The sequence below is a fragment of the Convolutriloba macropyga genome, chromosome 5, assembly GCF_964194025.1.
Source record: "Convolutriloba macropyga chromosome 5, txConMacr16.3, whole genome shotgun sequence".
NCBI lineage: Eukaryota > Metazoa > Xenacoelomorpha > Acoela > Convolutidae > Convolutriloba > Convolutriloba macropyga.
The window spans coordinates 53,670,128-53,687,531 of record NC_134472.1 but is presented as its reverse complement, the minus strand read 5'-3'; the positions used below and the strand labels follow the sequence as shown (position 1 = coordinate 53,687,531).

The 17,404-nt window shown below is 33.7% G+C and overlaps 1 protein-coding gene across 1 annotated transcript; it reads left to right on the top strand.

Moving 5' to 3' along the window:
• The first annotated feature begins 1,480 nt into the window (after positions 1–1,480).
• LOC142340091 (uncharacterized) lies at positions 1,481–4,410 on the top strand. Its single transcript, XM_075390504.1, has 2 exons — positions 1,481–3,321; positions 3,642–4,410. The coding sequence occupies exons 1-2, from the start codon at positions 2,784–2,786 to the stop codon at positions 4,328–4,330; spliced, it is 1,227 nt and encodes a 408-aa protein (XP_075246619.1). The 5' UTR covers positions 1,481–2,783; the 3' UTR covers positions 4,331–4,410.
• The last annotated feature ends 12,994 nt before the right edge of the window (positions 4,411–17,404 follow it).

Genomic DNA, 17,404 nt, shown 5'->3' with positions numbered 1-17,404 from the left:
CAAAGAGTACAAGTAATTCAATATATAAGTTGCTTTAGGCTACTCCCAAACTGTTTCTCTGTCAGAATTCAAAAGTTGTTTTTCAACTTTGAGAGGTCTTTTGTAACAATCTGTGCTACGCACAGACTCGTACGAGCCATCTTGTTTTTCTATTGCGGGCGTTATTGTTTTTTCTGTTGCTCGGTATCTTAATTTCAACTTTTACAAGTTGTAAATGCCCTCTATTAATGATGCATATCTAACTAGACAAAATTAAAAATTGTACACTCAGAGCCAGTACTCTACTTTTACATCATGAGAGATAGTGAAAGCTCAACAAATAGTCTCACAAGTCATATCAAATTCAGAAAACAGCGCAACAATGAGCTAAAGAAAGAATTTAGCGTAAATCTAGTAATTAACTAAATTGAAAGGATTTGATTGAAATTTTCTCTAAAAAACGAGAACTTCTTGCAATTGATTAAATGTAAGTAACATTGCACAAAAATAATCAGCACTGGTCAAAAATTAACTGAAAGTCAGCTAAAGAGAGGAAAATCGGTGTAGAGTTGGAGTTATCACACTCACTAAAAAAACGAAATCGAAATAATCTTCAAGAGCCTCAAAATGATAGCTCTTATCTTTTAAAATACGTAAAAGATTATAAGCTTTACTAAAACAGCAGCCCGGCATATATTTTCCAATTTTCCCAGAAAAGCTGGATCTAAAGCAATTTTAACTCTATGTTTCAGTACTACGTATTGCCAGGCTCTTCTATCTGTCCTATGCAAAAGAACTGAACTTCCAGAAATTCTTAAGTGAATTCTCTCATCAAAGTTATTAACAAAGTCTTTTAAGTCCTGTAACACAAATTATGTAACAAAAATTACCATCACGAAAGCCACATTCGTAGCCAGAGAACTTATTAAAATTTGTTCAAAATTCGTCTTTTTTAAACTTTTTTGGCAATTAAATTAGAGTGTCGACAAAATTGACACAATCAGCAAAATGGCTGATTTGAGGTCAGTTCTTGTCAAAAAAGCTGAATGATAAATATAAATTTTGGGCAGAAATTATTGGGTTAACCGTTTAAGTTTCCATATCAATTAGCAATATAGCACAAAATTTGATTAAAACGCTGAAAGAGTAAAAAAAATCCATAAAGTCAGCCGAATATTGACAAAATTATAAACCTCGGAAACTCCGCAAAAAGACAATTTTAAAAACCTCCAATTGACGTTCTACGCTCGATGGATTTTCTAATTACATAACTCATAACCTAACAAAAATCAAACCAAAACAACTTCATTTTAATCGATTCATTCACTACTAAAATATTCAAAAATTTTGAAAATGGATTTGCGCTCAATGCTTTTATATACCATTACTGCTCCCAACATACATAAATTGCACAATTCTCATTAATTCCCTGCGAGACAGTGAAATTATTTTTACGCACGAATTTCTGCTATTGTGGATTTAAATGCTCTTGCGGGCCATAGAAAAAGCATCTTACAATTGAGCTGATAAATAATGAAGCATACATAAAAATAGGCTGGCAAAATATGAAAGAGTTCACAAACAATCAAAGGCTATAAAAACCATAAGAATGTTAAGAAACACCTTGACTGTGGATTACTGTCTCCTATAACCACAATGAAATCCGTCTCCTATAAAAATCGCATCAATTGCTCAATTGTTTTTGAAGACATTATACTTTGCATCGTAAAATACAATTCTTTGCAATCATTCTGAAACAAGGCATTCTGAGTTCACATAATTCTGAGTTTATACACCGGCCGGTTGAAAAAAAAGCTGTTTCACGGGGCCTTAATTGTTCAAAAACTTCATTTAATTACTTCAATTAAATGCGATTTGCCGAATATTACGCTCACTTCACGCTAAGGTACTTAATAATTTATCTGTCAATTTAACAATCAATCATAAGAAGTTGTTCACATTTACATTAAAACTTTCACCAGACACTTTTAGACTTTTTGTCCAATTTCCATCGTTATAAAACGATATGAATAATTTGAACTTTACAATTTATTAGTTAAGAAATCTATTCGAGTATTTTTTTATTTTTAAGCGTTTGAAGACAAAAATGATGCTTTAACAGCTGGGAGTATTTACAAAACGACAATCTGAAGCTGTTCAACAAAATTCAGCAGAAACATTATTCATCAACAAAGCATAAAAGAAGAGAAACAAAAAAACTACCAGCGCCAAAAATGTGGCACAAAAATTTGTTATTTGATTTATTATTCATAAGTGCTATCGCACAACATTGCAAACAGAAGCAGTAAAAATGTATAATTCGTGTTGAGTTCTATACTGTTATGTTTGCAAAAGTAACACACCAGAAACAAGCATTCACCTCAATCAAATTCGTTACAGATTACCAGAAAGATTGGTGACCGCTCACCTCGTTATGAACACATCAACTGTTCAGCCTATAGATGCATACGTACCTTTATAGTTTTTGATTATATTCTGCAAGATATTTTTCTAAAAGTCATTTTGCAGCTTTCAAACTTGAAACAGTTATATATGCACAAATTTAAAGGTTATAGTTTTCATAAGAACAGATTTCATTTAAAGCCATTTTAGGTTCCGTCCAAAAAAAAATTATCGAGACTTTCCATTTAAAATCTTTCAATCAACAAAACTAAACCTGAGAAACATAAAGAGTAACGGTTAAGTTCCAGACATAGATCTGTTTAGAATACGTGAATTGCTCTTCTACAAGACTAGTTCATTACAAGTTACTAATTTGTGACCTCAACCTTTTTAATACATCTATGGAATATTATTCACAATCTGCAGAAAGTATCGCTAACATGCACTTAAATGACCCCAAAATTGGAGCAGCAATCTCTAAAGGTCACCTCTACGACACACTATCAAGAATGGATCTTCTAGATCGTGAACTTAAACAAATTGACCACCTTTGGCGCCATCCTGACCTCTCCATCCGGAAGATTCAGCCCACCAAGAGGGAGAAAATCGACCAGAACAGCGGTAGACAAGACCAAAACACTAATCCGAGCAATCAGAGGCCAGCAAATGGCAGTGGAACAGTAACCCAAACCAAGCATCAAACAGCCAATCAGAAGCAAGTAACTTTCAGTACGGTTCCGAAACGACATTATTATTATACTACCGAGAGTACTTCGAGTGGTGACCAAGGCTCGGGTGGTTCAAGTCCACGACAGGAGTTCTATTCTCCAAAGAGCAAATCGCGCAGTCGAAGTTGCCACACACAAGCAGAAGCTAGAAAACAGATGCTGTTCAAAACTCCAATAGTCTCCGAGATATCTGATAAGCTAGACAGATTAGGTGAGTTAATACTGATAGTACCCTGGTAATTTTAGCAGCTGATTCCGCGTGATTTTCAGCTGCTGCGCAATTATGTATTTTATTTTATCAGTAAAGTTTCTTATAGCACAAATGAGAAATCTGCTCATAGGTATAGGTTTTAAGAACTAGATTGCTACAGAATCAGAGTCAAATGCACTAAACTTAAATCTCATTACATGAGATTTTAACGACAATATTCAAATGGAACTCAGTAAGGACTGAATGTGATGGTTAGATTAATTACATCCAATTTTCATCAATGCTTTATTTTTCTTTAGTAAGGCGAGATTGAATTTTAGAAAGACAGCTCGATGGTTTCAAATACCTGCAGCAAAGACGCAACCAGTACTGGGTCCACGCAAAACCCAACGATATAGCACGTAATGAGCCCATGTCCGAGTCAGAAATGACTACATCAACGCCTATATTTCGCAATAATGACGAGAATGCCAAGAAGACTCAACAACTAACACACCTAGATCCAGATCAAACTTTGATCCTGTCAAATGAGGTCTCAACCCCACGAAGCCATCGTAGCAATCGTCCTACAGATCGACTACGTGCTAGAAACCAACAACAACATAGCAACATTTTAATATATGATTCTTCAAACCATCGACCTCATTTGAGATCCGTGCTTCATTCTCCGAACAGATATGGAAGCCAGTTCATGGAAAATTCTAACCAGGTCACTAAAGCAAGATTTAACAAAGACCGTCCACACAACCATCAGCATGAAGAAACCCAAAATTTTAGTCCCCGTATACGATCTGTTGAAGAACCTCATCGACACCAATCTTCACGTGACTCCACTTCACAGCCCAAAAACGCCGCCGGGAACCATCACGCAAATGATGAGGAATTCAGACACAAGCTGAGATTAATAAGATCTCGTGACTCAATGCGAGAAATTCAAAACTTAAATGGAGATATCAGAAGTAAGATAGAGGAACTGCGATACATTATGCACTCAGGAAAAATCCATTAATTTACTACACGAAATACTTATAAATGCACAAGCTATTTAAAAAATCAAAAAAATTTTAAAATTTAAAATAAAAAAAACCATTTGTTTTTTTGTTTCCTCCCGATTGGTGCTTATTTCTCAGGGTGGGCGTTTGGTAGGCCCCAGGGCCTCGTTGCCTGTCCTCTCTAGGTTAGCAGTCGCTAGCATTATTTCTTACTGAGTTATTTACTCTGACTTCAGTTTTTTGTTGATGTGTAATTATCTTTCCTGGAGAAATATACTTTCTTTTTCTTTCTTTCTTTCTATTATCTGTTAATTTAAATGTCACTCTGTAACAATTAAAAGGGTTATCCAACAATTTTAAGCATGAGCTATGAGATTGTGATCATGCAGAAAGGCGTCACATTTTCAGAAAAAAAAGAGTAGAGTGACAACTAAAAGCCCAATAGTTCAAAGGCAAAAATACTAACATGCTATTTTGATCCACTTTTGTTGGGGATGTTAAGGGTAGTCAGTTTCTTTCTTTGATTAATTCGGCGGATAGACACAATTGCAATACAAAGATGCAAGCCCTAGTATTATAAGAAACACCGTCATCTCGAATGGCGCCATTCTCGGCTAAATTTCGATTGGCGCCATTCTCGGCTAAATTTTGATCTGAGAATAATTTTCTCCAAATATTCTGCTGCACATTACGTAGTTAGCAGTGTCACAGAACAAGTAATATTTTCTTAAATTCTTACCTTATTAGCTGCTCTAAATTCTTAATTAGAAACTGGCAAACTGTTCATCGGGTCGAGGAGTTTCGAACTTACTTTTTCGATCCTATGCGTGGGAAACGGAAATTATCCGCAATTGCAGCTCCTCGGCATACCATGGTAGATTAATTGTCCCAAAATTTTGCAAAATGAGGAGTATAGATGTGATCCCAGCTTTCCTTTAGTCAAACTTAAACTTTTCTGTTTGCATAACATAGAGAAAAACGTCTCAACTTGTAGCTAATACAATCTGATTTGATTTTTTATTACAAAATTCTAATTTTTGCGCATAACTTAAAGAAACACAAAAAACTTCAAAACATAAAAGGAAAAATGAATGTGAAGGGGCTAAAGGCAAACGCCATTTTAGATTTCGCAAACATGCACGTAATTTGGTTCCTTTTGCATTGCAAAAAATTTGAAACCTGATTGCAAAAAAAACTTCAAATAAGTTTATGAGGCCAATATACAACTTTCCAACCAACATTCCTGAGAAACACACATATTATCTCAAGATTCCGTATCTAGCTTTGAAAAAAAATTCTAGTTAACTAAGATTGTGACGCCGAACTTAAGGTATCACTATATATGGGCTGCTTGAAAAAGAGAAAACAGTCCACAAGTGAGGTAAGTCACGTGTGACCGAAAATTTAATCACGCGAATGAATAAAAAACACTCTCCACTAAGAGCGAAAGACAGTGTCACACGCGCAATTCACCTAAACTTAAATGAACGAATAAAAACAGCAGATTTTGGAGTGATTGTGACGTCATTAGGTCGTAACAAAAATGAACGAAAAAACCATTATCTTTTGTCTCAAAACAGTTATACTTTACATCTCATCACATTTGATGAAAATATTTGGTAAAACATTTATACCTCATAACGAGAAACATTTGAAATCAAGCTGACATAAAATCTAGTACGACATCATTTAGGGATCAAGAAAAGACTCAAAAATTTAAATCTAACATAATTTTACAGAAAACACTCTGATATTTTGCTACCACAAAATTTCAAGTTACCAAAAACATTCGGTTTTGAAAACTTCAAAGTTCGATGCAGTTTGTATTGACTATAGTATACAATCGACTGATTATAGGGTACCAAAGATATGAAATCCTGAAAAGCTTTCTCACGTTCATCGGTACAGTAGAAATTTGAATTAGGTCAAGCAAGACGTGAAAAATGACGTTACAAACGCAATTCAGTTGAATAACGTTACCAATATCATTTTAACAAAAAATATTAAACTATTATCAATGCAGATCTTATAAAAAGATGGTACAAGAAACAGACCAAAAAGACTTTTAAAGCTGAGATGTTATATTTTGAGAAATATGTTTATCTTATTGCTGCTTCTATTAGCTGCCCTCAAATATCCATGAATTAGAGTGACACATGCTCACTTGACCTCATCTCTTTTATTTAAATTACCGAAAGTCAGTTTCAGAGTGAGGAAGTAATTTTCAAGAGAGGTAAGTCACGTGTGACCAAAAACTTGATCGCGTGAATGAACAAAAAACACTCTCTGCTAAGACCAAAGAACAACGTCACACGCAATTCACCTAAATTTGCATGAAGCAAATCAACAAAAAGCAGATTTGAGGTGATTGACGTGATATGTTCTTTTGTCTCAAAATAAATATACTTTACTCCATCAGATTTGATGAGAATATTTGGTAAAAAATTTACACCTCATAACGAGAAACATTTGAAATCATTTAAACAAGCTGACATAAAATTTAGTACGACATCATTTAAAGATTGCAAGAAAAGACTCAAAAATATTAAATCGAACGACATAATTTAACAGAAAACACTCAGTGTGATATTTTGATACGACAAACTTTCAAATTACCAAAAACGTTTCGTAACGTTGAAAATTGACCCAAAAGTCTTAGTTGCTAAATTTTTCATCAGCTCAAAAAACTGACCGATCTAAAACTTGGCACAAAAAAACTAATGATAATTTTTAAAAAAAACCAAATATGAGCACCGAAACTAACACTGCGAACCAAAAGACAGTCGGAAAGCATAAAGCAGGTATCATTCCTAGAAAACAAAATTCATTCCTTAACAATAAGAAAACTACAAATAAGAGAACACACGGAAACCAAAACATTTTCGTCTGGCGCCACCGCATTTTCGAATCAGAGCAAAAATAAGATATATTTTCCTTTATGGAGATACCACACAAAATGAATTCAAACTATTGCTAAATTTAAATAATCCTGAAAAAAAAACAGAACAGAGTAGCATTCAATAGCAGAAAACTACTTCTAAGAACCAAGCCCCAAAAATATTCACAAAAACTAAACATGAGTTAAGGGTCTCTAAAATTAGTTCAAGCAAAGTCGAAGTGCGACATTATACATGAAATAATTGCAAACCAACGAACTTTTTGAAAAACCTTACAAAAAAGATGACGTTAACAATTTCAACTGCTAAAAACAATTAAAACTCAGTGATAATAAAAACCTAGGTCCGAGTATAATGCTCATACGATACATGCTAGATTATGAATAATACGAGAACATTTTGAAAACAGACCGAAGTAACAAAAAACACTACGTCGTAAACTTTGAAAACAAAAAATAAGTTAAATAACTGAAGTACAAAAACCAAAAATCGGAGTTAGCATTTATGGCCCATAGAATTACATGCCCATTCTCTTGTCTAAACAAAAAAGTTGAAACGCTCAAAGAATCGAAACACAAAACAATTTGGAAAAAATGTTAAAATATTGTTAAATCTGCGTTTATGAAACAAAATTTTACTAAATTCAATAAAAACGACAAAACAACTGCACATAACACAAAATCATAATCCTTGCCGGTGCACAGAAAAACTTTCTAGTACTTTTCTTGAATTCTTACCTTATTTGCTACTCTAAATTCCTAATTAGAAACTGGCAAACTGTTCATCGAGTCGAGGAGTTTCGAACTTACTTTTTCGACCCTATGCGTGGGAAACGGAAATTATCCGCAATTGCAGCTCCTCGGCATACCATGGTAGATTAATTGTCCCAAAATTTTGCAAAATGAGGAGTATATATGTGATCCCAGCTTTCCCTTAGTCAAACTTAAACTTTTCTGTTTGCATAACATAGAGAAAAACGTCTCAACTTGTAGCTAATACAATCTGATTTGATTTTTTATTACAAAATTCTAATTTTTGCGCATAACTTAAAGAAACACAAAAAACTTCAAAACATAAAAGGAAAAATGAATGTGAAGGGGCTAAAGGCAAACGCCATTTTAGATTTCGCAAACATGCACGTAATTTGGTTCCTTTTGCATTGCAAAAAATTTGAAACCTGATTGCAAAAAAAACTTCAAATAAGTTTATGAGGCCAATATACAACTTTCCAACCAACATTCCTGAGAAACATACATATTATATCAAGATTCCGTATCTAGCTTTGAAAAAAAATTCTAGTTAACTAAGATTGTGACGCCGAACTTAAGGTATCACTATATATGGGCTGCTTGAAAAAGAGAAAACAGTCCACAAGTGAGGTAAGTCACGTGTGACCGAAAATTTAATCACGCGAATGAATAAAAAACACTCTCCACTAAGAGCGAAAGACAACGTCACACGCGCAATTCACCTAAACTTAAATGAACGAATAAAAACAGCAGATTTTGGAGTGATTGTGACGTCATAAGGTCGTAACAAAAATGAACGAAAAAACCATTATCTTTTGTCTCAAAACAGTTATACTTTACATCTCATCACATTTGATGAAAATATTTGGTAAAACATTTATACCTTATAACGAGAAACATTTGAAATCATTTAAACAAGCTGACATAAAATCTAGTACGACATCATTTAGGGATCAAGAAAAGACTCAAAAATTTAAATCGAACATAATTTTACAGAAAACACTCACTGATATTTTGCTACCACAAAATTTCAAGTTACCAAAAACATTCGGTTTTGAAAACTTCAAAGTTCGATTCAGTTTGTATTGACTATAGTATACAATCGACTGATTATAGGGTACACAAAGATATGAAATCCTGAAAAGCTTTCTCACGTTCATCGGTACAGTAGAAATTTGAATTAGGTCAAGCAAGACTTGAAAAATGACGTTACAAACGCAATTCAGTTGAATATCGTTACCAATATCATTTTAACAAAAAATATTAAACTATTATCAATGCAGATCTAATAAAAAGATGGTACAAGAAACAGACCAAAAAGACTTTTAAAGCTGAGATGTTATATTTTGAGAAGGAATATGTTTATCTTATTGCTGCTTCTATTAGCTGCCCTCAAATATCCATGAATTAGAGTGACACATGCTCACTTGACCTCATCTCTTTTATTTAAATTACCGAAAGTCAGTTTCAGAGTGAGGAAGTAATTTTCAAGAGAGGTAAGTCACGTGTGACCAAAAACTTGATCACGTGAATGAACAAAAAACACCCTCTGCTAAGACAAAAGAACAACGTCACATGCAATTCACCTAAATTTGCATGAAGCGAATCAACAAAAAGCAGATTTGAGGTGATTGTGACGTGATATGTTCTTTTGTCTCAAAATAAATATACTTTACTCCATCAGATTTGAAGAGAATATTTGGTAAAAAATTTACACCTCACAACGAGAAACATTTGAAATCATTTAAACAGGCTGACATAAAATTTAGTACGACATCATTTAAAGATCGCAAGAAAAGACTCAAAAATATTAAATCGAACGACATAATTTAACAGAAAACACTCAACGTGATATTTTGATACGACAAACTTTCAAATTACCAAAAACATTTCGTAACGTTGAAAATTGACCCAAAAGTCTTAGTTGCTAAATTTTTCATCAGCTCAAAAAACTGACCGATCTAAAACTTGGCACAAAATAACTAATGATAATTTTTAAAAAACAAATATGAGCACCGAAACTAACACTGCCAACCAAAAGACAGTCGGAAAGCATAAAGCAGGTATCATTCCTAGAAAACAAAATTCATTCCTTAACAATAAGAAAACTACAAACAGGAGAACTCAAGGAAACGCAAAACATTTTCGTCTGGCGCCACCGCATTTTCGAATCAGAGCAAAAATAAGATATATTTTCCTTTCTGGAGATACCACACAAAATGAATTCAAACTATTGCTAAATTTAAATAATCCTGAAAAAAAAACAGAACAGAGTAGCATTCAATAGCAGAAAACTACTTCTAAGAACCAAGCCCCAAAAATATTCACAAAAACTAAACATGAGTCAAGGGTCTCTAAAACTAGTTCAAGCAAAGTCGAAGTGCGACATTATACATGAAATAATTGCAAACCAACGAACTTTTTGAAAAACCTTACAAAAAAGATGACGTTAACAATTTCAACTGCTAAAAACAATTAAAACTCAGTAATAATAAAAACCTAGGTCCGAGTATAATGCTCACACGATACATGCTAGATTATGAATAATACGAGAACATTTTGCTAGATTATGAATAATACGAGAACATTTTGAAAACAGACCGAAGTAACAAAAAACACTACATCGTAAACTTTGAAAACAAAAAATAAGTTAAACAACTGAAGTACAAAAACCAAAAATCGGAGTTAGCATTTATGGCCCATAGAATTACATGCCCATTCTCTTGTCTAAACAAAAAAGTTGAAACGCTCAAAGAATCGAAACACAAAACAATTTGGAAAAAATGTTAAAATATTGTTAAATCTGCGTTTATGAAACAAATTTTTACTGAAATTCAATAAAAACGACAAAACAACTGTACATAACACAAAATCATAATCCTTGCCGGTGCACAGAAAAACTTTCTAGTAATTAAAATCAAAGCTCGCAAAAAAGGGACAAAAAAGTCGGATTGATATATGAAAAATTCTCTAAAACAAAAATAACTAAATTAAAAAGAAGAGCCTAATGAATGAATTGTCAAGAGAACGTTGCCCAATATGATTGTTTTCTAGAAGAATCTTCTCTCAAAGATTAAAAAATCAACGAAAAAATTCTCAAACTTAAATAAAAATTAGACAAATGTGCATATTTTGAACATGAGACGCATTAAATGCTCTCTTGTTTGTGATATCAAACTTTGTGATATCCACTTCACAGATCTACATATTGATTCAGCTTTGACGAAAAATTATTTATAAAAATCAAATTATAAACAGAAATTGAGCCAAATAGACAAAAAAAAACGGCCAAAACTGTTTTCCAAATGCGCGATTCTGAAACAATTTTTAAAGTCGAAATGTCATTCACTATATAGTGCTGGTCCATACTGTAGATACTTAAACAACGTGGTTAATCACAGGACCACATGTTTAACTTAAGAGTTCAACGACTAGCTCTACTCTTGGTATATAGTTGGGTTTTAAGAAGGTTAAAAGCAAATATGAACTAACATTTTATGTTAAACAGCATCAAATTTGAACCGAGCATGAAGAGATAGAATCGTTACATTAATTGAAGTGAATAAGAATGAAATAGCACAAGTAAGCACAAGTTGATTTATTCTATGTAAACTTAGATAGAATTAAGAGAAGTTAATATTTTATGAATTAGAGAGTTCTTGGTTCAGAAGTAGTCAAAAAATATTGTGAGTTAACAGTTACCTCAACAAGTTGAGATTTGAGCGAAGGGGGACGCTACGGGAGTATGCTTTAAAGCTGGAGTTATCGGGGTTTGATTTATCTGGAGTTTTAGTTCAAGTGTTGTTGGTTGAGCGTGCATCTCCTATTATACCTATTAAGTGTCTATCTAGTATTCTAATGGGCGGAGATAACAGCGACAACAGCATTATCAGTAAAAAAATTGGTATTCTTAGTGGCGTGATATCAAGTCATGGTAATCGCAACTCGAGTTTGTGATCTTAAAATAGTAGTTAGAAAAACTACTTAGTCATTTGTTCACGTGTTAAATTGGACTTTGTCCAAATTAGGTTTGTGCTTCATGCATTTCTCAAAATAGCACAAAGATTATCAAGCAGACTTTCAGGTTAGCTTTATCAGTAGCTAGCCAAGAAAAGAGCTAAGGAAAGAGAGAGAGAACGAAGGAGAGAGTGTAAGAGATGAAACGTGAACGAGAAAGAAGGAAAGACGCCCCAACCAACAGAGAGAGAGAGAGAACTAGGAATATTTTCTATAATGAGGTCCAAGTTTTCAACTTCTAGTCTTCTAGCCTTTTTAGTAATTGAATCATATAGAAACTCAAAGTTCAAAATTCAAAAGAAAAATTTCCACATGTCACAGTGAAAAAATTTTAAAAACCATTTTTTATCTCTGGAGTTCCGTCATGTACCGCAACTTTTGTTGGCCAGTAATGATCGTTAAACTCAGATTAACAAAATCTTGCTAAAATTCTTGATATAAAAAAATCCTTATTTCAAGTCCTAACTAGTTTCACTGATAAAGATGAATTTCAAAAAATTTCAGAAAAACTGAATTTTATATCAAAAAAATTGCTACGAATCGTGCGATTAAATTCTTGATAACCAATACATTACCTCTAGAGACTATACAACAGCTGATTATCAAACCTTGAGGTCACTGGTGCCAGAAAAAAATTAAATTCAAAACATCATTTCAGCAACCTATTATCAAACCCTAGAGGAGGTTCCTTGGCTCTTGAGACTGGAGAAACCTAAAAAATTACAATTTCTAAACTGAAAAAAAGAAAGGTCTTCTAAAAAATTGCTTAAATTAGTGATATTAAAATCTTGCAAAAACATTACAATAAATCTAGAAACCATGCAGTAACCTATTACCAAACCCTGGAGAAGGTTACTTGACTCTTGAGGTTGGAGAAACCTAAGAAATGACGAAAATTTTCAAAAAACTTTAAAACTGTTGCTAATATTTGTAATATTAGGAAGTTAAAACTAATCAAAGGCCAAACAAATTTTCAGTAACTTATTATCAAACACAAACGGAGATTTTCTGACCACTGAGGCTGGAAAAACCTGAATAATGACAAATATAAAAATAATTGAAAAACATCTGACCCCACCGGGATTCGCAGCACTGACCTCCCGATCCATAACCAAATGCACTTACTACTTGGCTATAAGTCCCTTGTTTTTGCTATGCTGTAACCGACTTTATACTAGCAAAAAAATTTACTTCGGAGTGAGAGCAATAGAGATAACTCAAAAAAGAAGAACGAAAGCGTGAAAAAGTCACTTGAGAAGTCAAAGAATGTTCTAGAAGAAAAGCGCAAAAAGGTCAAGCAGAAATTTTGCATAAAAAAGACCAACATGCTTACAATAACTGCTATGAACTTCGCTCAAGAGCAATTAAAAATTGCTAAAATTTGGAAGGCGCGTGAGGTGAGGGTAACAGATGATGACATCACGCCACATAACAGCAGCTGAACACGGTATCAACAAAAGAGTTAAGGAAAGAGACAGGGAGTGTGTGAGAGATAAAACTTGAACGAGAAGAAGAAGCAAAGAAACCCCAACCAACAGAGAGAGAGAGAGAGAGAGAGAGAGAGAGAGAGCTAGGAATATTTTCTACGATGAGGTCCGAGTCTTCAACTTCTAGTTTTCTAGCCTTGTTAGTAACTAAATCATATAGAAACTCAAAAGTTCACAATTCAAAGGAAAAATTTCCACATTTCGCAGTGAAAAATGTTCAAAATCATTTTTTGTCTCTGGAGTTCTGTGATGTACCCCATAAAAAAATGACACAAATTTTCAAAAAACATCAATGAAAAATTGCAACATATAGTTCTTAAAATGGTCATAAAAATACTTACGTCTTGCAAAAGACCTTTATGAACGTTAACCAGCTCAGATTTTAGACTGGTCCAACAAAAAATTCGTAAAACGAAAAAACACGAAACAACATTTTGGGCTCAAAACTCGACCCAATGACCTTTTAGCCTTAAACTACGGCCTCAGTAGATTCAACACACTAAGCACTTGAAGGACTATTAAACACGACTAAGGGCCTCTGATAAAACTTAATGTCCGCTGGGCGCCACCTCTTTATCCCGTTTTTTAAAGACGAAAATTCAAATGGGTCAGACGAAAATGGGTAAGATCGGCCAAGCGAAAAATCGCAATAAAAAGACCAACAGGATTAATATAATTGCTACAAACTTCGTTTAAGAGCAATTAAACATCGGCAAACGCTCCAAAACATCTATCTATTCTGTCCCCCCCCCCTCCCAACTTAGTAAGCATAAATTTTTTATGACCCCCAGACGTACGTGCTATTATCTTACATAGTAACGTGCTATATAACAACATAGAAATTGTAACTGGGGGTCATAAAAAACACTGGGGGGCCGAAACAGAATAGATCCCAAAATTCTAGAAGACACTCTGCACAATAAACTTCCACGAAAGACTATTTATTAGGCGCTGCGGTGCACCATACGTATCCAACTGGCACAACTGAGACCGAGTAAACGAATGGTTGCGCTCAATCTTGTGTCCGTCAGCAAAAACATTACGAACTGCTGTTCTGAAAATGACGAAGACCAACACGATGTTTCAATTGAAAAAAATCCAAGGCCATTAAGATTACAGTCCCAAAGGAAAGACCAGTGGATATTTAAGCTCATACATTGTTGGTTGAAACTTTATTCTATTCTGTTGCGAATCAGTCCAATCGTTTTGCTATCCGGGCACGATTTTCTTTTTAGATGAAGAGAGATAAAAGTGTCAAACCAGGATACAAAAAAGTCTATAAACTGCGAACGAAATAGTCGGCAAGAAAACAATTTGAGATCAGCTGTCAAAAACTGTAGCCCAAATTTTTAGAGTTACAATCACGGAATAAATAACGTCAAGATGAATTGACCGTTAAGTTATGCGATCAACCTGTGGATCCAAATAAAAGTTGCATTGCATTTAAACAATTTGGTTAAAAAATAGTATTTTATGAAAATTTTATTATTCATCAGACATTAATCTACAACATTAATCTACATTTGTGTAGCTTTTTATACGAAATTAGAAAATACATATAAACTTGATATAATTCAGTAGTTTTATGAGCTAATTATTGGCATAAACTCTCTAATAGTTGAACGACACACTGGACATTGAGGGGGTTCGAGGGGCGAAGAACTAGTCTGACTAGTCAGCGCAACACTACATTGAGAACATAGACAGAAATGTGTACAGGGTAGTATCACTATGGATCTCTCTTCTGTTAGACATACACAGCAAGTCTTTTGTTGATCTTGTTGTGACCCACTTTGGTTTCGTAAAGAAATGTTACCACGGCTTTCCACTGAATAGCCAAAACGGTACCCAAACTTCGATGACATGTTCCTGCAAGATACCAGAGCTAATTCAACCAAGGTTCCACCAAAAACAAGACATACGGTGAATAGACACAGAGTTAATGCAAAATTTCCATGTTGGTAAACTTCAACTAGAGATAAATAAAGTTGAAGGAAATTGTCAATAATAAGCATGCATAAACTATTCAAAACGCAAACTAAATCAACAAAAGGACGAGTAATAAACTTCCCAAAATGAAAAACATTCGAAAAAAGATTGAAGATATAGTTATTTGGGAAAATACTAATGACATATGAGGAGATTGAAACAGGAACGTCAATTATCAAATGCCACATGAAGTGAATACAGAGAGACAAAGATATGGAGAAGTTATCTGCTAAACTATTGAGTATGCTAAGAACGTCGTATATAAATTGAGCCAGATTAGCGACAAAGCTGATGACCATTTGAAGCGCAGACAGAATAATGCCGCCAATAAAGATTGCATCTTCCATTAATAGATGAGCTGCCTCTGAGACAAGTTCAAAACATGTCGTCGATTCCGTCAAATCGAGTGACATCTTTTGCAAATTTAACTGAAAATATTCATTCATTTTTCGATTATTAATCAGACATATTTTTAATATTTTAAATCTTCGAAGGTCTTCTCACGTAAAGTTTGCAAACAGAATTGGGGATAAAATATTGCTAACTTCTTTTTTTCATCATCATCATCATCAGTTTTTTTCTGTGAGCAGGTAGTCCACTTTTCACAGCTCTTATTTTCCTAGCAACTTCTTTTGTTACATGTATCTACTGCACGTTAGATGTTTTTCAATTTCAAACTTAAATATTTCGTTTTCCCAGAATTTGTCCAGTCTTGCTTTGAAAGAATTTACTTGGAATTATTTGGGACATTATTTTTCTCCATGTGGTTAATTAAGTGGTTAATTATTAGTAGCTAATCAGGGCGACACAGATAATTTAATCTATAGTTAGATTCATATACAGAATTCTAAAGCAAATGTCACTGGACATTGATTATGAAAACAACAAAACGCAATTTTTTTACCGGGATACTAGCAAATTTACTAGAGCTAATCTTAACAAAAAAATTGCATCCACGGATTGGAGTTTCATGTATCAACAAAACAATGCAAACTCAACTTTTGAAAAATTTTCAATTATGTTTGAAAATATTCTGAATAGTATAGCTCCCATCAAAATAGGAGAGCCATCATCAAAATCAACGAAAAAGAAATGGTTATCCAGAAAAATTCTGTATCTAATCAACGAAAAGCACAGGCTTTTCAATATTTGGAAGATAACAGCAGACGTTGACTCATATAACTCATACAAAAGAATAAGAAACCATACAAACAGACTACTTAGAAGAGCGAGCCACAATTATTCACAGAAATTGTTCGAAAGTCTTCCCGATTCAAAACAACAGTGGAAATTCATTAAAACAAAAATAAAACACGAGGATAAAAACGGCGAAATTTCTAGAATTCGGTTCAACCAAGATATCTTAAAAGACAAAAAAGAAATCGCTAACACAATTAATATTTGTTTTTCTAAACTAGGTTTATACGAAGGCGAGACAGAAAAGATTGAGCTACCGGACTTTGCTTTTGACAAAACTGAGTTTTCCTTCAGACATATAACGAGAAAAGAACTGTTTACTGTAATTGATCAATTACCACAAAACAAAGCAGCAGGTCCTGGATTACTCACTACATGGTCCTTCAAGCGTAGAAAAATGTCTATTGGAACACATCTACAGTTTGCAATAAACGAATGTATATCAAAAAACATTTTTCCTGACATACTTAAAAAAGCATGTAACTCCAATTTACAAAAAAGGGGATCCACTGGAAGCAAGAAACTACAGACCAATTTCAGTTACACCGACTCTTGCGAAGATTTTTGAAAAACTTTTGCTCCAACAAATGCTAGAACATGTTGAAAAGTATGAAATAATCAATAAAAATCAGTTTGGGTTTCTGAAAAGAAAATCTTTGAATGACACAGTAATATCTTTGACAGAATCAGTGAATAAATTGTTAGAAGAAAACGAAACCGTTGTTAGTATATTCTTGGATTTAGCCAAAGCTTTT